Source organism: Gossypium hirsutum, chromosome A07, assembly GCF_007990345.1.
Source record: "Gossypium hirsutum isolate 1008001.06 chromosome A07, Gossypium_hirsutum_v2.1, whole genome shotgun sequence".
Lineage (NCBI taxonomy): Eukaryota > Viridiplantae > Streptophyta > Magnoliopsida > Malvales > Malvaceae > Gossypium > Gossypium hirsutum.
In genome coordinates, this window is record NC_053430.1 from 19552483 (window position 1) to 19575654 (window position 23172).

The 23172-nt window shown below is 32.2% G+C and overlaps 1 protein-coding gene across 1 annotated transcript; it reads left to right on the forward strand.

The window, feature by feature from the left end:
* Positions 1-12115: 12115 nt before the first annotated feature.
* LOC107953303 (UDP-D-apiose/UDP-D-xylose synthase 2) lies at positions 12116-15646 on the forward strand. Its single transcript, XM_041117711.1, has 9 exons — positions 12116-12564; positions 12895-12987; positions 13221-13328; positions 14170-14284; positions 14365-14498; positions 14624-14725; positions 14817-14909; positions 15025-15160; positions 15248-15646. Exons 1-9 carry the CDS (start codon positions 12295-12297, stop codon positions 15358-15360), a joined length of 1164 nt encoding a protein of 387 aa, XP_040973645.1. The 5' UTR covers positions 12116-12294; the 3' UTR covers positions 15361-15646.
* The last annotated feature ends 7526 nt before the right edge of the window (positions 15647-23172 follow it).

The window sequence follows — 23172 nt, forward strand, 5'->3', positions numbered from 1 at the left end:
AGCTTACGAAATTTCAAACATAAATTTAGAAAATATTTCAAGCAATCATTTTTCAAAAAAATTCTTTTGGCTCCAAGTGGCAGACAAGGCGTCATGAAAAATGCTCTCATTGTTGAAAGGAAATTAATTACACAGACAAAAAAAATTAAAGGAGAGCCAGTCTTTGTGGGTTAGTTTGAATATGGGAGGGGAAGTGGTGGGGGTTGATAGATGGTGGTTGGAAAATGAGAAGGAAAATGAAAGGGGTTTAAGAGATTTTATTTTAGTGGTGATTGGATAGTGAGAAAGTGAGGGAAAATTTTGGGGGTTTTTGACAAAAGAAAGAAAGAAGAAAGATGAAAAAGTGTAGAAGTAGGGCTAGAAAAAGAACAAGAAAATTAGAAAGGAAAAGAAAAAAAGAATAAAATGAGGGAAAATAAAAAAAGAGAAAGAGGTATAAGAAGATGCCACGTGGCGGCGCACAATTAGCCAACGTAGCCACGTCAACAAAAAATTAACGACGTTAGACTCATGTACCAATTTAGTTAACGGAAAAAAGTTTGGGTACCAATCTGAGACAAAAAAAAACCATAAGAACCAATCTTGGAGAAGTGTATAATTTCGGGTATCAATTTTATATTTAACCCTAAAAAAAATACCACTACAAGAATCATAGTATGTTTCTTCTTTATTTTTTCCTTTCTTTTAGTTTCTCTTCACTAACTCTCCTCTATTTTTTGTGGAAATTTGATATATATATGTCATTTTAGAAAATATTTAGGGTTTCAGGTGAGAAATAGGTCGATTTTGGAGAGACAAATAAAAAACTCAAGACCACATAACCAACGTCAATTAGGCTATCAAGTTATACACCAACCCATGACTGCATAACTATCATCAACCGGGAGCCCTAGTTATACTTCAACCCGTGATCATAGAACCATCGTGAACTGGAAGCCCGAGTTGCAATGCGATGGGCTTCTAAAGTGATGGTTCGATCCCCACACTGCAGATGAAATATGAAGGTCTCTGAATGCCACTGCATCACCATGAACTCAAACACACCTTAAAACTATTACACTGTCTCCTTCAAACACAAATACAAATAAATCTTTCTGTTCAAAAGTTTCAATACTAAAAAAAAATTAGAAGAGAATTTCTTATTTTGTAAGGGGACGGTGGCCGAGAGAGTTGATGGAGTAAAGGAAGGAAAAACCCAATTTAAATAGGCAACCGGGAGGGAAAATATAAAAAAAAAATGTGGAAGCCCATAATTAGGATTTTCGGGATAAGATGTTTGAAAATTATCTCGAGATTCTTGGGTTATGATTTGTTTTGGAGATAGGGTTGAAATTGGGAGAGATTAAAACGCGCCCTGTAGGACGTGTTTTTATTTGAAAGGGTAGAAGGGACTCTTGTAGGGTGCGCTTTCAACCTACATGAAAGCCAACTTAGTTGAAAACGCATCTTATCGGAGCACTTTCAGAGTCGTTTCTGCCATTTTAGCTAAAAACGCGTCCTACAAGGCGTGTTTTCTTCCCTCCCATTTTCAACCCTAACTTGTTAAAATATTTAGTACTGTAACCCTAAACCTAAACCAAAGATTCTCGGGCTAGAGAATCCCGAATAAAATTCAAACATCATATTTACAATTTTTTTAAAAAAATGCTTCTAAAAATACGGTTTTTTTAAAAATTATTCAAAATTTTCAAAAAAATGCTAAGAAGCGTTTTTCAGACTTTTCATGTCCAATATTTTCTAACATTTTGAAGTTATGTTTAATATCCAGAGATAATATTTTGAGTATATTATTTTTATAAGGAGATTTGCATAAGAAGATTATTTATGTTAAAGACCTGAATTTTAAAAATTGACTTAATAAAATAAATTAGTTCAAGTAAGTTTCGTTGTTATTGTTTTTGGATAATTCGTGCTCTTTTTTCTACATAATGATTTCATTTTAAACATGCGAAATAGGTTCTTTGGTTGAAGATTAGTACATGAATTAGAGTTGTTATTATTATGACGGTCAAATTTGTGACACCAAAATTAAGATCGTTTTTGCTTCAACTCAATCTACAGAATTGACTTTCAATCGGAGCATAAGATTGCATGAGCTTTGGTAAAAAATTATGAGGAAAGTGGCGAGTTTAAGCGAGAGAAGAATTTTGAGCTTGAAATATAGATATCTAACGTCAATAAACCCCATTTGATATTATATATTTGAGCTTATAGGTGACATGAAGTTCGAGGCACTACTTTATTTGTAGTGGATTAGCTATACTAGAGTTATATACCCATTTTGTCGACGGTGATGAATGTGCTCTGAGTTCGACAATAGTTCTAGTTAATGCTAGAATGTAACAAGAAGCATAAATTCCAACTGCACGATTGTGTGGTGGGTTCACAACATTGTTACAAAACTCCTACCATGAAATGTTGGAATTATCAATATGAAGACATTCATCGGTTTCAGCTTTCAATTTCAACTTTGGCGTGTAGTCCGTCCAACTATTGAGGTTAGTTGGTAACCCGAACTTCAATACCCTGACATGACATCCTGTAAGTGTTTTTGATTTCAACTTTCGAACATCGATGTTTTATGATGGAAACACTTATACGGGTATGCCATCAAGTTACACAGGTGTGCAATCTACAAGTGATTTTGGTTTTAACATAGGGTTTACAAGAACAGATGATGTACTCCCTGCTACCTATATGGGTGAAGGGATATCCAACCTGGACATCCAATTGGGTTGATAACAAATAGGGAGATGAGAGAGAGATTTGAAACTGATACTGATTAAATCTGGGAGTCCAAGCCAAATCGTTCAAAAATTTCATTATTTTTTGAACCATAGTCGGTTCCTACTGAACCAAAAGAAAGTGGTTCTGACGGTGAAGGTTCGGAAAGTGCTGGAGGAACCTATTCATATTTCACACCATATGCACCTTCACCCCACATGCATAATGTCGATCTTCATGCTAAAGATGGGTTAGAATTTCCAGAACGTCTTCATAGAAGATTGAGCCATGCAAGTTCTTCATTAAATGTTTGTGATTTACAAGTTGGTATGGAGTTTTCCTTAAAAGATACTTTTGTTGCTATAGTGAAGCAGTATGGCATAAAACATGAGGTTAATTTTCATGTTATATAATCCTGATCAGAAAAATATGAGGCAAAGTGTGCAATGCATGATAGTAAATGTCCACAGATAATCATGACATCTATGAGAAAAAAATAAGGGTCTAGACAACTAAAAAATATAATGTTCCACATACTTGTGTTGTCCCAGGTACATCACATGATTATTCGAGATTGGATTCTGACCTGATATCTGACATTATCTTACTCATTTTGAAATACTCGTGTTGTTGTAAGTATGTCATAGGATCATCCCAAATTGGATTTTGACATGATCTCTAACGTTATCTTACCTATGGTGAAAGCGAGTCCTAGAATTCCCATTCTGGTTTTGATTACCAATATCTGTAGTTTGTATGATTACATCTTGTCGTACTACAAGGCATAGGTTGCAAAATAGAAAAGTATGCAAAATATGCAAAAATTTAGGTCCATTTTCTAGGCCCAGGCTTGGCCCGAAAAATAGGTATAAAATTTTGCCCCAAGCTCGACCCATATTAAAAATGCTAAACCTGAACCTGACCCGCTTGTATTAAATTTTTTAGATTATTTTTATATAAAAACAAATTTAAAAAATATAATACATTAAATACACTAAAAATATTAAAATAAATGTTTTCCAACAAATAAAAAATGCATTAATAAAATAGAAATAACATTAACAAGCAAATACCTCTAAAATAGTAGTAAAATTAATAATAAAACAAGAGTTATACAATATCCAAGCAATAACAACACAATAATAGCAATATATTAGCGAAATGACAGCAAAATAACAATAAAAAAAAAGAGAAAGTTTAGGCTAGTTCGGATCGGGTTAGAGCAAAAAATCCTACCTGAGGCTCGACCCGTTTAGAAAGTAGGTCTTATTTTTTATCCAAGCTCATTTTCAGACCTATATTTTTTTTCCCAAACCCTTCTACTTTTTGGAAAGACCTTAGGCCTGGATGAATGACCCGACCCATGATCAAAACTAGTATGAAAAGAAAGAATGATAAATGATCACTTCCCCACCTTTTTTTTTGGTGAAAGAAATAAAGATACAAAAAAATAAAGTAGATCCTTAAAGAAGGATCTTCAAATAGTCTTAGGCCTAATCTCCTATGACGAACTGTCTTAGCATGCATATTGGCAATTGAGATCTCTTCTATGGGAATATGCTCAATTTCCCACTACTTTACCTTTTTCAAAGTATGATGAATTCTTTTGACTAGGGAAAAATTAGAGTTTCCCAAAGAACAGTCCATGATGGTGTTAATAGCTTTAATACTATCTGTTTGAATGAGGATCCTCTCTAAGTGTTTATCCAAAATAAGGTTCAACCTGTCTAAGATCCCCCAAAGTTCCATCTCCATCACTGTACAATTTCCCAAATATCTGGAGAACCCAATGATCCACTCACCATTATGATCTTGCACAAGGCCTCCATTAGCTGCAAAACCCTCGTCATTCTTAACCGAACCATCTGTCTTTAAACACACCCAGCTGCTAGCTATAGATCGACTATGGGGATAACTTCGTGATTTATGAAATGAGAGAATTAAACCTGAGGAATATTGTTTTGCCCAGTTATATGATATTTTAATGATTTCATCAAAGATTCACGAAATGCCTTGAAAAATAAACAAGTTGCGATTCTTCCAAATACGCCACACGATGATCCCAAAAAGACAATGCCAATCAACTTTCCCATCTTTTTCCTTTTTAACTCATGTAATTATTATATATAGATATTAATTAAACCTTTAACATCCAAGGGTCATGATTATAGATGATAATTGTTAGTGGGATCTAATAGCCTATATCAAGCCCTCTTACTAACCAAATTTTTGCTATGACAGAATTATTTTTAAGGCCTTGACATAAATACCACTTAGGTTCCTCACCAATTGTTTCTTCATTTCAACAATTTAGTCCCTGTGCTATTTAAATATTTTTATGATAATTCATTTAATAATATACTTAATAATTTTTATTTTCCAACACTAATCTCATCTTTGAAAATTTTTTATTTAAGAGATTCAAAATTGAACTTGAATTTTTTGTTTCCATTGAAAACCTATTATCACAACATTTGATTTGATTTTTTTAAGATTTTTTAAAAATTATTTAGTGATCTATGATGGAGTTTATCTTTTAACTCTAAAACTTATTATTCATACAAGTTTAAGTTATAAAAAATATATTATAAGCACGAGCACGTGTAAGTGTTGAGATAGTTATGGCAAAAAAAATTTAAAATTATATTATAAAAAATAATTTATGTGTTATAAAAGTATTATAATGTACTTACTTATAAAAAAGTTAATGCTAAAAATATTGACATAACTTATTTGCGTGTTGATAACTCTTGAAAAGAGTTATATTTCAGGCATCTAGATTAAATTAATTATTTGTAATTAAGTAAATATGTTTGCATTTTTAGGATATTTTTAGAACATTGCATAACAAAACTTGGATTGTGCTATAAATGTCATTATTTGTTTCTGGGGAAGAAAGGTGTTAGTTATTGTTGGCAATAGGTGCAGGATGAAGAAGAGAATAGAGAAAGGAGAAAGAAAATGAAGGAAGTGAAATATTGTCATGGCAAAATATTGGTTAAATTACCAGCAAGAATGTCATGAAAATTCTAGGAAGATGACGCAACATTCAGTCCACGTCACTCTCAGCCAACTGTACTTATACCAGATAAACCACCTGGAAAAAGAAGAAGTAAAAGGGAGTGCTGAGAGGGAGAGACCTACCCTATAAAAGAGGAAAGAGAAAAGAAAAGAAGGGAAGAGGATTTTGGGGAGAGAGGAATTGGAGAACAGTTTTCTCTGCACTGAATTCTCGTGGAAAATTTTAGAGAAAAGAGAGGAAAGGGTAGTAGCTTATAGAGCAAAAATCATAGACGCAAGAAAGGGCAAGAGAAATCTGCCCTAGGTTTTGCATCAAATTTCAGCATTAAAATGAAAGCTGGAGTAGCGCGAGCTTCCTGTAGTTCTGCCTTTATTTTCTGATTTGAACTTTGTGATTCATAAACTTGAATGATAATGTTGAATGGTTTTATTTTGGATTTGAATGTCCAATCCATGAGCTAAATCTCATTGGGTTTGAATTATTTAGGTGAATTTTTACTATCTTTAATACCTATGGTTTGATTTTGAGTATATTACTGTTTCATTCGATTTGTTATTGTTTTAAATGCATATATGCAAGCTCTAGACATAGATGATTGTATGGTATGTTGTTAGATCTGATTTAATTTTGAAAAGATTAAATAAATTGGATTCTTATTTGTTGATACAGGTGAGTATTCAAAAGAAAATTTGCAGCACTCTAGAAGTAGAAGTTGCGATCTGTATAGAAAAAAAGAAGAACAGTCTAGATATCATTCTTGAGTTCTGTAGACATACAAAAACTCAGAATGATAGCACTCCAGCTCTCGAAAGAAACAGACTGCAGTAGTGAATCCCTAAGCAGTAGAATGGTCAAGATTTTACCATGGCATTATTATGATATAAAAATAAAACCTGAGTAATTCCAACCTTTATTATTCAACAATACAAATCATCCCCACTTATTTTCTTTGAGAATTGCCATAGCATTTTTTCATTCATAATTGATTTTATTAATCCATTCATTAATTCTCTTCATCAATTTGTCATCTGTTTATTTTGCATAGTTTAATGATTCAAATTCATAGTAATAGCATAGCCATCTTTAAATTATTTCCGATCCTTGTGGAGATGATACTCCCCCATCACTTTATTACTTGATTCAACGTGTATACTTACACATTCGCATTACACATCCACACGCGACACATGTCCAGTTATATTATAAAAATAATAAACATATTTATAAAAATAAATATAATTTTTTGTCATAACTTATTTATAGAAAAAAAATAACTTTTTAAAATTGTGACAAATTATATTATTTATAAAAGAATGTTACCTTATAAAACTTTTTTTTATAAATGTTATATATTATAAATTTTATATTATTTTTAACATTATTTGTCATACATAAAATTTTTTAATAAAAAACTTGGCCATATTGGATTGTCGACCTTGAGTTTTTTTATATGTTTTAATTAGATCCTACAACATCTTGTGTGTATTAAATTATAAAATTTGGTGGATGAATTGGGAATTAATGATGATTTTCAATTTCTTGATAAGCCTGTTGAGAAATAATGGATTGTTTTCAATATTTTATTTTAATCTCGAGATAGTGCTTACATGGAAAGGGTTAAACGATCAAGAAGAGAATGACTATTTAATGAAGGAAAGAAACAGTGTGAACACATTTTTGATTTCCTTCTCATAACTTCTTTTTAATTATCATATTCTCTCTGGATGTTTTTGGAACAAGAGACAGATGAATGAAGGGATCAAGTTGCATGTTGGAAAAAATATATGTATTCATAGCAAAGTAGTTAAATCAAATGCGAAATTTGTGAACTGGTAACGTTCCTATACTTTTCTATGTCTTGTGATTTTGAAAGAAAGAAATAGACTACGGCATCCGACTAAATGTTGGTTGTGGATTGTAAGGAAAGAAGCATGTTAAGTAAAAAAATTTACTTTAGATGTTGTTAGAATTCGATTGCCTTACTCGTAAATGTCTCATGATTGGTCCTATATGATTGCTACTGTTTAGTCAGGGAAGACAGAGAATGACCAAATGACAAAAGGAATGTCAAGCTAGTAGGTGATGAGTCCTTAAGGTGTTTTGCCGGTGAGTTCTTGAACTTAAATCTTTAGTGTTTGTTTTATATATCTTTTTAGTGTGTCGTTCTGGTTATGCGTTATGCTTATAAGGAAGTGATACCTTGTCGTGGTAAAGTTACCAAAATTGTGAATGTATGTTACAAGATAAGGTGCATGTTGTTGTAAGCTCAAGTTTCAATGTATGATAGTATCTAATTTGTTTGCCAGTTATCTTCCATATCTATGGTTTTGATAAGTTTTCTATTGATGCATGCTTAATTGGTGTTCAAATGCATGCCCTGTTATAAGCATAAGTTTGTTGTATTGATAAGTAGTTTCTGGGTAAATTACTATTTAGGATATATTGCTGAATGCTTGATATATGTTATTTTGATTAAAATAAATGATATGTGGAGTACAAATGGATGTAATGATGGATGAATGAATAAGAAGATGTCATGTTGTGCACATTCTACCACATATTATTTGGCTTTGTATAGGTTCAGATGGACTGTATGAGGATTTAGACGCACATGTACGTGATGACCTTACGAGGGTTTTTCTCATGTATGAGACTTTGCAGAGTCTAAAGCGCTAAGCCTAATGTATGTATGCAAGTCCCATGGCCATGGGCATACTCAAGCTATGACAACCCACTAGACTTATCCTCATGTTCCATTTTATGATAGTCCATATGGACTATCTTTCAAGCAATAGTAGTGCATGGACTATCATTCAAGCAAGAGTCCGCAGGGACTATATTTCAAGCAAGAGTCTGCATGGACCAACTTTCAAGAAAGAGTCCACATGGACCAACTTTCAAGCAAGAGTCCATATGGAGCAAGACTCTGCATGGACTAACTTTTAAGCAAGAGTTCGCATAGACTACCTTTCAAGCAAGAGTTTGCATGGACTATCTTTCAAGCAAGAATCTACAGGAACTAACTGATGAGTACGGATTCTCAATTCTAAGTTCGTCAAGGTATAATTCCACGAATCTAAGTCCTCCAAGAATGAGTTTGCATGCACAATTCCACATCTATTAACTTGCATGTATGAATCCATATCTACGAACTCGCATGTATGAAATCAATACATATTGCATAAGTAGACTCATCCCACAAGATACATTAGTGCACGAATGATGAAAGGGAAGAACCGAGTCATGGTGTAAAATGAGCCAATTTTCAAGTTGTGCCAAAGCGAATGGTGACAAGTATGCACCTAGAAGATATGTGATTTACCCTCGTGCAAGGGATGTCAAACATGTGACCAGGCCATTGAAGTCATATCACATAATAATATCATGATTGGGTGTGTTATATTAAAAACTCACTAAGTTAATTTTAATCATGATTGAGTGTGTTATAGTAAAAACTCACTAAGTTAATTTTAACTTAGATTCTTCTTATACTTTTCAGGTAAAACGGGCTTTATAAGATGCTGGTTAGGGAATAAGCCATAATTTGTCAAGCCTGTGTGAGCTTGTTCTTCCCATACGTAACATGCATTTAATGGGGGCAACTTGTAGACTAAGCCTCAGGATTAGAAATTCTTGTAACTGACTTTGAACAACATTATATTTATTCCAACGTAGGTTGATTCATACAATTTAACAAAGTTATTATTGTTAATCACCATTAATAAACTGGTTAATGTCTCAATAAAAAAATTTGTATGATTGAAGCAATTTTGGTTGATCAGCTGAACGGTTGGGATGCTACATTATTTATGAATTATAAAAAATGGGTTATAACCTAGCATAAGTCTTTTTCTAAATTAAGTTTATGTATTTTTTATAACCTAGTTATAGACTATTTGCATGGTGAACCCAAACATTATGCAGTAGATACTAGTTATTCGAATACAAATGATTTTCTTACACCATATCGTGGGTACAAATACTATTTGAGAGAATGAAATCAAACACAAACACTAGAAACGGTTCACAAAATTTTTAATTTGAGATTATTTAAAGCTTCGAAACGTGGTTGTAAAGACATTTGTTAAAAAATATTTTCCATATTAACATCATTTCAGTCTCAGTATAGCATAAAAAAGAGAGAGGATGGATTGTATTAACATATTGCATACTTCATAACTTCATTCGTAGGTGGAATTGAGGTGATTCATACATTGAAGAGTACATGGGAGAAGGGGATGACAATAAGAAGTTTATGTTAAATGTTAGAAAGTGAATAACCTAACAAATATGGAATATTAGAGCAATTAGATAAAATTGCATATGATGTTTATTTTTCATATTATTTTATTGGTAATCATATTATCAACTATTTTCTTGGACTAATATATTACATATGATGATTTGATTTTAATTTTTGTTACTCGTTTAAAAAAATATTGTACTAATGTTTTTTTAGCAATTAATATTTTCAATTATGTAACTGTATAATTACAATTTGTACTACCAAACATAACATAGAGAATTACAATGTAATTACACTTTGTCAACCAAACACATGTTGAGAATTCTTTGTAATTACAAGAAAGTGTAATTACTAGAAAAATTTCATCCAATTACTTTATGTTATCCAATCAGGCACTATAATAAATTTCCCTTTTAATATTATTTTAAAATATATATGTCTGTTTTTTTATTTTCAAACAGAAAGTGATATATCTATACTATTATTTAAGTTTGTGATCGAGTTGGTGTTACGAGTCAACTTAACACCAACTCAATCAAGGAAGTTATTAAAATAATCTTACATATTTTAAATAAATTACATTATTATGAGAGTATTTTTTTAATTTTATTTTAAAAAATCAATAAAAATTTACAAATGCTGAGATTTAAACTCATGCCACTAGCATCTACAAAAACTTTTCTTCACCAGTTCGATCAAAGTTTTATTTTGATACTTTTATACATTTCAATGGTATTACACAAATTATTTCATTCACATTGTTTCTATGTATATACTATTATTTATGTATGTAATTGAGTTGGTGTCACAAGTCAACTTGATATCAATTTAAGAAAAATGATAATATTATGAGAAACAATTGAAGTGTATTTAAAATTATTAATCTAATGCATTTACATATTTAAATTCTTCTTAATCACAATTTAAACTATTTTTTAATTCTAATTTCGTACATATAGTGTTACTAATATTAATTTCAAATCATATGATTCATTATTATTAAAAGTTACATTCATACATGCAAATATATAGTTCCACGTGTACATACGTATAATAAAATTTCTTAAATTTCAAAACATAAATGAGCCATTATAATATTAGCACTATATCAATAAATTTCTTTTGTCAGCCTAATCATTAGCTTAGGACCTTGGGCATTAAAATGCTTGCTTAAGTCTAGAGCATAAATAAACACATGGATTAGGCGTATGCTCACTATATGAACAATCTGGATTGGACATATTAAAAAAAAAAATTCCTAAACTTTATGGACAATTTTTTGACAAGGTGGATTTAAGTTGTTGATGCATTAAATATACTCGAATTTACAATTTGATTTACATTTTAAATATATTCCATGTTAGATTCGAATTAGTATTAGCACTTAAATTAATAGTTAATGGTGTATTTGATAAATTGAAAAAAATAATTACTTAATTTTTAGTACTAAATTTTATAAGCAACGGATTTATATTATAAAACCATTTGATATATATATATAATAAGTACGAGATATAATTGTTTTGTTTGATAATAATAAATTTAGATTTTTTTTAAAAAAATTAAAATAAAAGTTAAAAGATAAAATTTGAATATTATTATTTTTAATAAAATGAAGAAATAACTTATTTTGAAAATAAGATTTGAAAAATAAAACGAATTTAATATTTTTCATATTAAGTGATAAGTAGCTATTTACTAATTATATCTAATATTTTTTGTTGAAAATTTTATGTTAAGTAAAAAGCTAATAAGGTTATCAAACACAAATAATAATAAAAGAAGTAGTAACTGTTGAAAAATTTTATTTTCAATGAAATAAAAATTTATTTTGAATGGCTTATCAAAACAACCTAAGTTAACAAAAAATGTGATTAATGTGATACTAATACTTTGAGAGCTCAATTATAATATTTTAAAGTTTATAGACAAATTCAAAACATAGGTGATAGTTTGGGGATGTTTGATGAAATTAACCTAAAAGATTCCCAAAACTTTTTACTAAGTAACTAATATAATTTATGAAATTTCCCACATGCTCCCTTCTCAATCGAGTACATGCAGTGGCTATACTCGCGAGAGTAGGCTTTAATACGGTCCCTCATTTAATGTAGCACTGTAAAGGGGTCTTTCTCTGCTTCACATTTCCCTCCATTCCCCATATATACAAGAGGCCTGGCCATTTCTCCCCTCTCCTCTCCATCTTCAAATTTCTCTCTCTCTTTCTATTTTTTTCTTTCTGCTAATAATTACTTTTTTCACCACCGGCGTCGGAAGAAGGAAAACACCGGTGTCGTTTGAAATGGCAGCTTCGAGAATGGATCTGGACGGGAGACCAATAAAGCCAATTACGATATGCATGATTGGAGCGGGAGGCTTCATTGGCTCTCACCTCTGCGAGAAATTAATGTCGGAAACGCCGCACAAGGTTCTCGCCTTGGACGTTTACAATGACAAGATTAAGCACCTCCTCGAGCCTGACTCTCTCCCTTGGGCTGGCCGTATCCAGTTTCACCGACTTAACATCAAGCACGATTCTAGGCTTGAAGGCCTCATCAAGATGACAGATCTCGTAATTTCTTCCATTTCTTGCTATTTTCTTACTTTCTCAAAAACAATTGCTGGAGATCAAGGATTTTTTTTTCTCTTTATTTCTGTCTAAAATGCTTTCTTGTTTTTTTTTGGTTTTGTTTCTTTAGTGTTTTCTTTGGATTTAATTTCTTAGATCTGGTTAAATTCTGTGTAACTTTAATTTTTTTTGTTGAGCTAATTTATCTCATTGTGTTCTCCAGGATTTAGTTTTTATTTTTACCTGATTTGTTAGTTTTTTTTATATTAAAAGAACTTTTTTACTTGATTTATGTTGACTAATTTAGTTGTTATTGTTTTTGCGACAATACAGACGATAAATCTTGCGGCGATCTGTACTCCGGCAGATTATAATACACGCCCGCTCGATACGATTTACAGCAATTTTATTGATGCACTTCCTGTGGTAAGCAGTTCTTTTATGACGGTTTTATTCTTTCTGCTTCTTCTTCTTCTTCTTCTTTTTTCCATTTTAGTTGCTTGTTGTTGATGAGCCGAGAGATTTGATAAGCGTCTCTTTTTATAACGGTTTTTTTTAATATATTGATACGAGTGAGGAGGGATTTGATAGTTGCTGATGTTTTCGAGATCGAAGTTGAACTTAATGTTGTCTTTTTATGTGGGTTTATGGTTTGGTAGGTGAAATACTGTTCAGAGAACAACAAGCGTCTCATTCATTTCTCGACTTGTGAAGTGTATGGTAAAACCATCCAAAGCTTTCTGCCTAAAGATTCTCCTCTCCGTCAGGTAACCTTTCGCTGTCTCTTTTCTTCATCACTTATATTGAGTATTTTCAAAAGGAAGAAGCTACATCTATAATTTGTTTTTTAACCGGGTGACATGTATGGTATAGTGATCTGTTGGTGGTATACGTATATTTGAGCTTTTAATATTTTCTGGAAGTTTTTTCTCATATAGTCAACAAACATCACAAAGGCTTGGAGTCGGAAGGGTGAGGGCGAGGTTATGTTGTTGATGTAATAACAATTTATTGTAGTAGTAAAATGAGTGGTTCATAGCAAGATATGCGGTTTTTATAAAATTAGATTTCATTTGAAGTTTTTAGAAAGTTGTCTATCCTTGCTGGTGGACCTGTTAAATGCTGAATAATAGGCTAGAAGAGCCTCAAGCCTTGCGAATTATTTATCCCATTCCAATTGTTGATATGCTTGTTTTAGGCTACTAATTTTTGTTGAATATAAATTGTGTTTTCATTTTTTTTTTGTTAGTCGTGTTTACTGTACAACTTTAGCTCTAGGAAGATATCTTGCATCGGTTTTAGTTGTAATTGTAGTATATATGCATGCGTTGTATAAGCTCTTTTGTTTATCCAGTTGCTTCATGTGGGAAATGTTAAAACTAGGTTGTTTACTATTTGAATTTTGTTCTTAAGCAAGCTGTATTCCTTTGTGCACAGATTTTATGCTTCTCTTAATTCACAGAGATGCTGAAATTGGTTTGATAATGTTTCTCATTTTGTTTCTTTGTGTTCTTGGTCCTTTTCCCTTTTGTATTTTGAGTTGACACTATTGTGTTCTTTGTTTATGAAGTTTAGAATCTTTGACACTGTCTGCAATTCATGTTATAGGATCCTGCCTACTATGTTCTTAAGGAAGATGTCTCACCCTGCATTTTTGGCTCTATTGAGAAGCAGAGGTGGTCGTATGCATGTGCGAAGCAGTTGATTGAGAGGCTCATTTATGGTTAGCATCATTTTTAATGATCTGGCCCTGTTGAGATGCTTTGAACAGGATTTACTGACTTCTCTTCTTATTTATCCCAGCTGAGGGAGCAGAGAATGGCCTCGAGTTCACCATTGTGAGGCCTTTTAACTGGATTGGACCAAGGATGGACTTCATTCCCGGCATTGATGGTCCAAGTGAGGGAGTTCCAAGAGTTCTAGCGTGCTTTAGTAATGTATGTCGAACTTGTTTCACAGTTGTAGAGAATATCCTAGGGGCCATCTGGAATCTCTTTTTGATGTTATGATAATCTTAGCTCTAATGGTTTTTTTTTTTTTTGGGGGGGGGGTGGGGGTGCAGAATCTCCTTCGCCGTGAGCCACTTAAGCTTGTTGATGGTGGCCAATCTCAGAGAACTTTTGTTTACATAAAGGATGCTATTGAAGCTGTTCTGTTGATGATTGTCTGTATTAACTCTACTCTATCCCTTTTCCTCATCCCCATATCGGCTCAACTACAGAAAGTAACTAAACTAAGTGGTATCTTCTTTACAGGAAAACCCGGGCAGGGCCAATGGTCACATTTTCAATGTGGGTAACCCAAACAATGAAGTTACAGTTAGGCAACTTGCTGAAATGATGACTAAGGTGAAGGACATGATTGATGCTATATAGTTTATTTAATTCATATCTTCATTAATATGTTTATGGTGATTGATCATCATACACGATTTGTAACTGTATATGCTATCGGATTCTTCAGGTCTATACCAAGGTTAGTGGAGAATCTGCACTGGAGACTCCAACAATTGACGTCAGCTCCAAGGAATTTTATGGCGAGGGATACGATGATAGTGACAAGAGAATTCCAGACATGACCATAATAAATAAACAACTTGGTATTCTCTTGCTTCCTTGCTTATATTCTCACTATCTTTAATTTCAAATGTTGGAGCATCTGATTTAAAGTAATAACGTCGCATTAGGTTGGAACCCCAAGACATCGCTTTGGGACTTGCTTGAATCTACACTGACCTACCAACACAGGACTTATGCTGAAGCTATTAAGAAGTCGATGGCAAAACCTACTTCATCCTAAGTAAGCAAACGAACAAACAAAAATTTTAAAGATATGCCTAAGCAAGGACTCGCATAAAATGTGCTTTATTCGCAAATGTTTCAATTTCTTTTATATTTTCCTTTAGGAAGTCTTAAATATATATATCCAGTTGTATTTTTTTGTTATATGCCAAATATTCTTTTTGTTGTCTTTCCTTGTGTTGATAGCTCAGCGTTAGCTATGTTCTCAATATGGAATTATGTGGAGACATTATTAGATTTCTATTAGGGAACGATATTGTTTTATTACATTATATTTATTCCAATAGTGTCTTGGGATTTGGCACGTTGAGAGAAGGGGGGGGGGTTAGGGGCTTATCCTACATGTTGTCTCTTGGCTCTCGTGGGTTGTTTTACACTATTATTATTTTTATATAACGTAATATTATTGTTAAACTGTTTTGCCTTATCCATTTAATCACGTTACCTGTTTATTTTAAATAATTGGTTTGCTTTTATATATTTTAAAAAAGGGTAAGTTAAGGAACATGAAATTTTGGGTTTTATTTTTTTTTCTATTTAACTGGAAGAACGAAATACATATTATGATTAATTAGTTGGATTTTTCGAAGTAAAAAAAAATTATTAACTTGGGCCAATGAGGCTTTGGTTTGTTCGTTAAGGTGGAAGGCCTGAGTCTGTGAGACTGCGCATTTGCAAACTTCACTTTGTGTGGGTTTTCTCATATTTTTTATTGGTGCCTTGTGCTGAGTTAATTTTACATGTATTATTCTAATTGGTCGGATATGTTTTTGTATTTGTACTTTGCACAGCACATTGTGCACGAAATTACGCCGTCTAAAAAAAATGTGAACTTGTGGGTTATTTTCGTATATATGAAATGTAAAATTTTATTGAAATAGTTTTTGAGTGTGAAATTATTTATTAAAACGTACGGAATTTAACAGTGCTTAGGGTGAATTGACTTTCATGGAAGTTAGTTACTGAAATTATCGACTTTGAATTGGGTTTCTATAGATGTCAATTTCACTATTTTTTTTCCTTTTCAATTTTCATGCACTTCCGCGTGAAGCTTGTATTTTGTTGATCGGTCAACACACAGGTTCTTTGTAGAGTGATATTTGAAATTTTATACAGAGATTCTTGAATTGATTAGAAGCATTAACTGAAATAAAAATCATTCAGAATTGAAAAGGAAATTCTCTTTTGTTTCTTAAAATAATAAGAGCTATTATATAACTGCATTACAAACTAGAAACTGCGTCATCTTCTTACAGTACCTTATAGTTTATTGGAGTTCGTTGTGTTGGTTGCCAAGTTAATTTTTACGGGAACTCTTTGAGTTGCGTGGGTTCATAGTAACAGTCTTATTTTGATAAACAGTCACTCTTTGTAAGTAATTTATTATTCTCTAATTTTTGGGTAAAAATATCATGGAGAAAAACCGTTAATTGCTTCGAGAAATGGTAAGTGCCAAGAAATCGGTTTTTCAAATCGATTTTTCGTAGAAAGAGGTTGTTGGAATATTGTTTAGTTTAGCCTAGATATAAAATCTCAAATTTCTTTATGTTTGACATTGAAGGAAAAATGAAGAAAGCTTTACTTAGTTTTTTTTTTTAAATTTTTTGGGACTCGATGTTTATTACTAAGCTCGTTCAAAATTTGTCTTTTTATCTTCGTTTTTTTTTCTTTATTTCAAAAACTAGGGTATTTTTGGGAAAAGATTCGTTTTCTTGGTTTCCCGGTTTCTATTTGTTTTATGGTAATAGATTGCTGGGATTAGATGTCTGAGTTTTTTTAATTTCAAAAAGGAAAGTGGATGTAGAAGTGGGGCAAGCTGGATCTTTTCTTTTTGACAGGGTATAGATCTATTATGGTTATTGTTTGTCCCGTTCCATCCTACTACATAAATTTATCATTTATCTTTGTATATAGATAAATATTAAAAGGGCAAAAATGTAGTAATGTGAAAAAAAAATTATATATTTTATGTTTACTTTTTTTTTAAAAAAATTTATGTTTAAATATTTATTTGATTTAAAAAAATTAAAAAAATAAGTAGTAAAAATTAAATTGAAGCAAAGTGAGATAGAATGGGGTAAGGATGGATGCATTCAAAACCTATGGAGGTAATAGGGCGGTGAAGCATTACCATTCTTAAGGATAAGAATAGATAAGTAAGAGAAAATAAGAAAAGAAAAGAAAAAGAAAGAGAAAGAAAAAAAAATTAAAGAAGATGAGAAAATATAAAAGAAAAAAGAATTGGATTAATTGTATTTTTAGAATAAAATCTGTGAGTTTATATTTGTATTTTATCATTTTTATTCAATTTTTTAAAAAATTAAAAGGAATAAAAGAAAAAATAAATGGAAAAGAAAAAAAAAAGGAGAGCCTAATAAGTGTTGTTCATTTTCTAGCCATGAAAAGTACATTGGTAAATTGATGGCATCCTGTGAAAGGAGTTCATAAGGCACATTGGACTTTTAATAATCATCTTTTGGTGTTTTATAGGCAACAGGTAGGGGAAGATTCGGTTAAGGTACCATTACGGTTCTCTGCTTGTTGGGTGCAAGTACATGATGCAATGTTGGGTTTGTTCTTAGAATACGTTGCTAAGCAATTGAATGATTTTGTTGGAGAATTTTTAGAGTATGATTCTAAAAGTTTGAGTAAGGGCTTACGAAGTGATGATCACTAAACTAACTATAAATATGATAAAGGCAAGTGCACCTATCGAACAATAGTATAGCTATGGTGAGTAGAGAATATCGTATCCACGAGGACTAAAAGTATTAGTAATTACCATTTTTCTATTATTTAGCCGACAATTTGGAGTGATATGTTTTAATCTAAATTTACTAATCTAAGAACGCAATAGAGAATGAATCAAGAGATAGACAATATCTAGGAAAGAATCCACCTAAACTTCACATATTGTTATGAATCTGAATTAAACAATTTATTCACTTATGTCTTGATCCGTAGAAATATCTAAATTATGTTAATATCTTTTTCGAGAGTAAGAACAACTGACTTTAGGTTGATTAATTGAAATATCTTTCTGATTAAAACCCCTATCGTCACATTAACTCGATCTGTGGATTCCTCTATTAGATTTGACTCTATCCGGTAGATTTATATCGTCCTATTTTTAGGATTACATGTAACTCCACTCAATTATGCTAGATCTACTCTTCAATAGGGCCTTTTGCTCCACTGAATTAAGCATATCAAACATGAATTAATATCCAGAAAATATTAAAACAAGAAATAATGATACATAATTGAGAACAAGAATCAAATATTTATCGCATAAAAACAGAAATTAAATGAAATGATTCAACATAGGTTTCATCCTCCCTAGGTATCTAGGGAATTAGTTCATAATCCTGAATAGAAACATCTCAAAGTTAGAATAACAACAAGACATAAAGAAACTTAATAAAACTTCGAAAGAAATTAAAAGGAGATATTTGATCTTGATGGGGATTCGCTTCTAAGTTGATTCTGATGGTGTTCTTCGAGTGTTTTCTTCGATCTTCTCTGATGGCCCTTTTATGTTTTCTTCTAATAGGTATTTATAGACTTTAGAATGCTCAGAAAGTTTAAAAATTGGGTTTTTCTGCGTATTTGGGAAGCAGGGTGCGAAATTGACACGGGCTGGCACATGGACGTATGTCCAGCCCGTGTGGCTCCAGAAAATAGCTCTATTTGTCCGATTTTAGCTCGTTTTTCACTCCATTCGCTTCTAAATGCTCTCCTAAGTATAGAAACATGAATTTAAAGGATTAAGAGCATCAAATTCACTAATTTTCATAATTAATCATCCAAAAATGCATAAGAATAAGATTAAAATATGTTACTTTTATAGTTTATCACGAAGTTTTATGCAAATTCGAGTTTTGTTAGATGTGAGAAGGCCTTTGAAACAAAGAAAAAAGATCATGTGTGTATCGGGTTCTTGTACTTTTATGTCTTTTAAGTATGAACAGTTAACTTTGTTTTGTTTTTATTGTGGGCGGTTAGGGCATAGTGATTCTTTTTTCCAAATTAAAATGTCAAGAGAAAAAGAAAATGTGGAAATAGGATGGCACCTGTCGATACGAGTACAATCGAAGAGAGAGGTGGCGATGAGTAGCTTTGGGTTAAGAGAAGATGGTTAAGAGGGGCCCCAAGGATGTAATGTAGAAAAAAGAAATAGGAAGAGTGGGAGAGTGAAAGGTAGGGATTAGGTTTGAAAATAGACCCTATTTTAGGGGTTAATCTAGACGGGGATGGTAGTGATAATTTTGGTATGGTTGGTAACATGGTTAAGATTGGGGATGGGTTAATATTGATCATGATAGTGAAGAGAACCCAATTGAGGGAGGGGAGGGGAAGAAACGCCCAAGGAATGATACTGAGAGTCACAATATTCCTAAAGTGATAGATTCATTGGTACCTAGGGAGGGTTGTCCAGTGGGAATGACTCTTTTTATATCGATCACTGCCAAGGGGCAAGCCGACTAGTCATAATGAAAATATTTTGTTGGAATGTCTGTGGTTTGAGGAGGCCACGGGCTGTACGGAGACTTCTGCATTTTTTGAAGATGTATAATCCTCAAATTATCTTCTTTATGAAGTCTAAATTAAGTTCAAGAAGAATGGAGAATGTTTGCTGAAGATTTATTTTTGAATGGGTTTGATGTCAAAGTTGAAGGATCTAAATGGGATTTGAGTTTAGCTTGGAGAGGTGATTGTACGATTACTTTGAGGAGTTTTTCGAAACATCATATTGATACTGAAGTTAGGGAGGATGGTGAGGGGAAAATTTAGATATTTACGAGATTTTATGGGGTCCCAGATTCGCTGTATAGAAAGGAGACTTGGAATTTTCTAAGGCTTTTAGGTCAATCACATAATCTTTCTTGGATTATGGAGGGTGATTTCAATGAAATTTTTTACTCATTTGAAAGAAAAAATGGTGTCAAGGGAGGAAAGGAGATTGGAGGCTTTTAGAGAGATTCTTTCTGATTGTCAACTTGTAGATGTGGGATATTTGGGGTAGTGGCATACTTGGGGTAAGGGTAACCTTCTAGAAACAAATATCAGAGAAAGGTTAGATACAGGGTAGCGAATGAAAGATGGATGACTATGTTTCCTAATACGGTGGTACATCATCTTCCACATTCTTTTTCTTATCATTATCCTCTTTATCTAAATCTTTTCGGTTTGAAGCTTGGTGGGTGATGGAGGAGTCATTTGAGGAGGAGGTGAAATGCCTTTGGGAGGGGGAAGATGATTATATTCTATCTAAGTTAGAATGCGTTCGGATTGGCTTGGAGAGGTGGGCAGTAATGGGTACGAAGGAGGAAGGTGGGTATTAAAAAAATTTGACAAGAAAGCTTAAAGATTTAATGGTAGGGGAAACAAATGACAACAATCTTTTGGAACTAATTGACACCAAGGTTCAACTGAATTTAGAGATCGATAAGGATCAACGGTTTTGGGAGCTGAGAGCTAGGGCGAATTGGTTGCGGTTATGGGATAAAAACAAGACTTTTTTTTCCATAATTTTGCGTACAGAGAAAAAGTGTAACAACATGTTTTTAATGAAATCGGAACAATGGCTTTGGGACCACAAATCCGAGTCAGAAAGAAAATTTTTTTAATATTAGTGCATGGTCTGCATTGTGATAGGAATAATGTATGAAAATTTTATTAAGAAAATTTTACCGATTACATGTCTAATTTAATAAAAGACCAAATTGCATAAAATGCAAAAGTTGAATTCTAGTAGCTGTAAGTATCAAATAGCTATGGAATTCCAAATTTGAGGTCCTTATATGGCAATTAGACCATTAAGTGGAGTTAGTAGATAAGTGTGATGATTCATCCATGGAAATTTAATCAAAGAAAAATATGAAAATGGAAAGTAAAAGATGAAAAGATGAAAAGATGATAAATTAATAAAATAAGAAAATATCATCATTTTCATCATCTTTCCTAAATAGAAAAACATGGAAAGCCTTGCTAAGAGAAAAGAGCTCAAGCAAGCTTGCTTAGCTTAATTAGGTAAGTATTTTTTGTCCTGTTTTTAGTAATTTTTATATTTTCGAGATTGTAATAGCTTAATCTAGCTATCTAAGGGATTAATTTTTAAAGATATCAAAGTACTAGGGTTTTTTCATGGATGAGTATGTATGAATTATAAAGTTTTATGGTAGAAAACGAAGGTCGTTGATAGGTAAACAACTTTTGTAAAGGAAATTTTGATGAAATTGTGGTTTAGGGACTAAATTAAAAAATATAAAATTCATGGGAAAATTTTGAATTTTGTGAATTACATGGGCTGTAAATGTTATATGTAAAAATTGGCTAGGCTTGGAATAATGATTAAATTGCATTAATTTTATTTTTCGAGCCTAGGAACAAAATCATAATTAATGAAAAGTATAGGGGTAAAATGGTAATTTTGTATAAAATGTGAATTGGATGGAATTGTGAATTTTATTAAATTTACTCATATAGATCTAGATAAACCTAGTTCGGAATTGGATCGGAGAAACCAAAAAGTATCGAAATAATAGTCTATAAACACGAATATTGTCGAGCTAAGTTCGTGTAACTAAATTGTGTATATTTATATGTTTGAATTTAATGTTATATATGTGAATTGTGTAATTGTTATTTATATGAAATTGATTTCATATCCGACAAAGACTGATAAATGTCAAGTCCCGTTTAATAAATGAAATTCGATGGATATAGGATTTTCCGTATTGGTTGTAGTTCTGCATATGTTGCAGACACACCATAGCTCGAAAGAGCGTCCCGTTATAAGCCCTCTCAAGTTTCTTGTTATATGGTTCTTGCGAGTTTCCCGTTAATAGCTCTTCGAAGCATCCCGATCGATTGTATAATGCATGTGTTGTGGACACACCACAGCTCTTATGAGCTTCCCGATTAAAGGCTCTTTGTGAGCTTCTCGATTAAAGGCTCTTTGTAAGATTCTCGATATGGCTCGATTGAACTTCTTGATATATGGCTATCTGAAGCTTTTTGATTAATGGCTCTTCGGAGCTACCTGTTATTAGCTCACACAAGCTTCCCGATTATGGCTCTTATGAGTTTTCCATTATACAGCTTGGATAAACTTCCCGTTACATGGCTCATATGAGCCTCCCGTTATATGGCTTGAGAGAGTGCTTTACCTTTATGTGCTCTTATAAGCATTCCCGAATATGAATTGACTTAATGTGTACTATCTGTGTTTCCATCGATATTTTAAATAATTCGACGGGCAAAAATCCTGACATGAGAACCTATGAATCCAATTTAAATCATTACATGTATATATATATAATACATGGAACTTGACTTTTGATGAGGTTATCCTTATTCTTGATATTCCCAAGAAATAAATAACTAACATGATTGGTGAGATTATGTGCTTAGGCTTTTGGCCAAGTTGTTTGGAATGTATTTGTATGCTTACCGTAAATGTAAATGAATGTTAAGATAATTTTCATCATACAAACTTACTAAGCATTAATTGCTTACTCTGTTTTATTTCTTCTATTTTATAGTACTCGGGGGCTCGTAAAGATTGGAAGTTGGTCAGAGCTACATCACACTATCCTATAGCTTGTTTCAGTTTAAATAACAAAAAAATTTCTTTTGAGTATAATGACATGTATAGGCTAAAGTGCTCAAGGATGGCATATATGTGTTTGATTGGGATTAGCCATTGGTATGGCTTGTAAATGGTATGTTTTGATATAAAAAAATGGTCCTAATATGCTTAATGTGTGTTTGAAATAAATGATTAATGAAAATCATATAGACATAT

Excerpts from the sequence above, each read along its gene's own strand:
- LOC107953303 (XM_041117711.1), top strand. The coding sequence starts at position 12,295 with ATGGCAGCTTCGAGAATGGATCTGGACGGGAGACCAATAAAGCCAATT. Across the intron at positions 14,285-14,364 it reads GATTGAGAGGCTCATTTATG|CTGAGGGAGCAGAGAATGGC; the intron begins GTTAGCATCATT and ends TATTTATCCCAG. Across the intron at positions 14,910-15,024 it reads TTGCTGAAATGATGACTAAG|GTCTATACCAAGGTTAGTGG; the intron begins GTGAAGGACATG and ends CGGATTCTTCAG.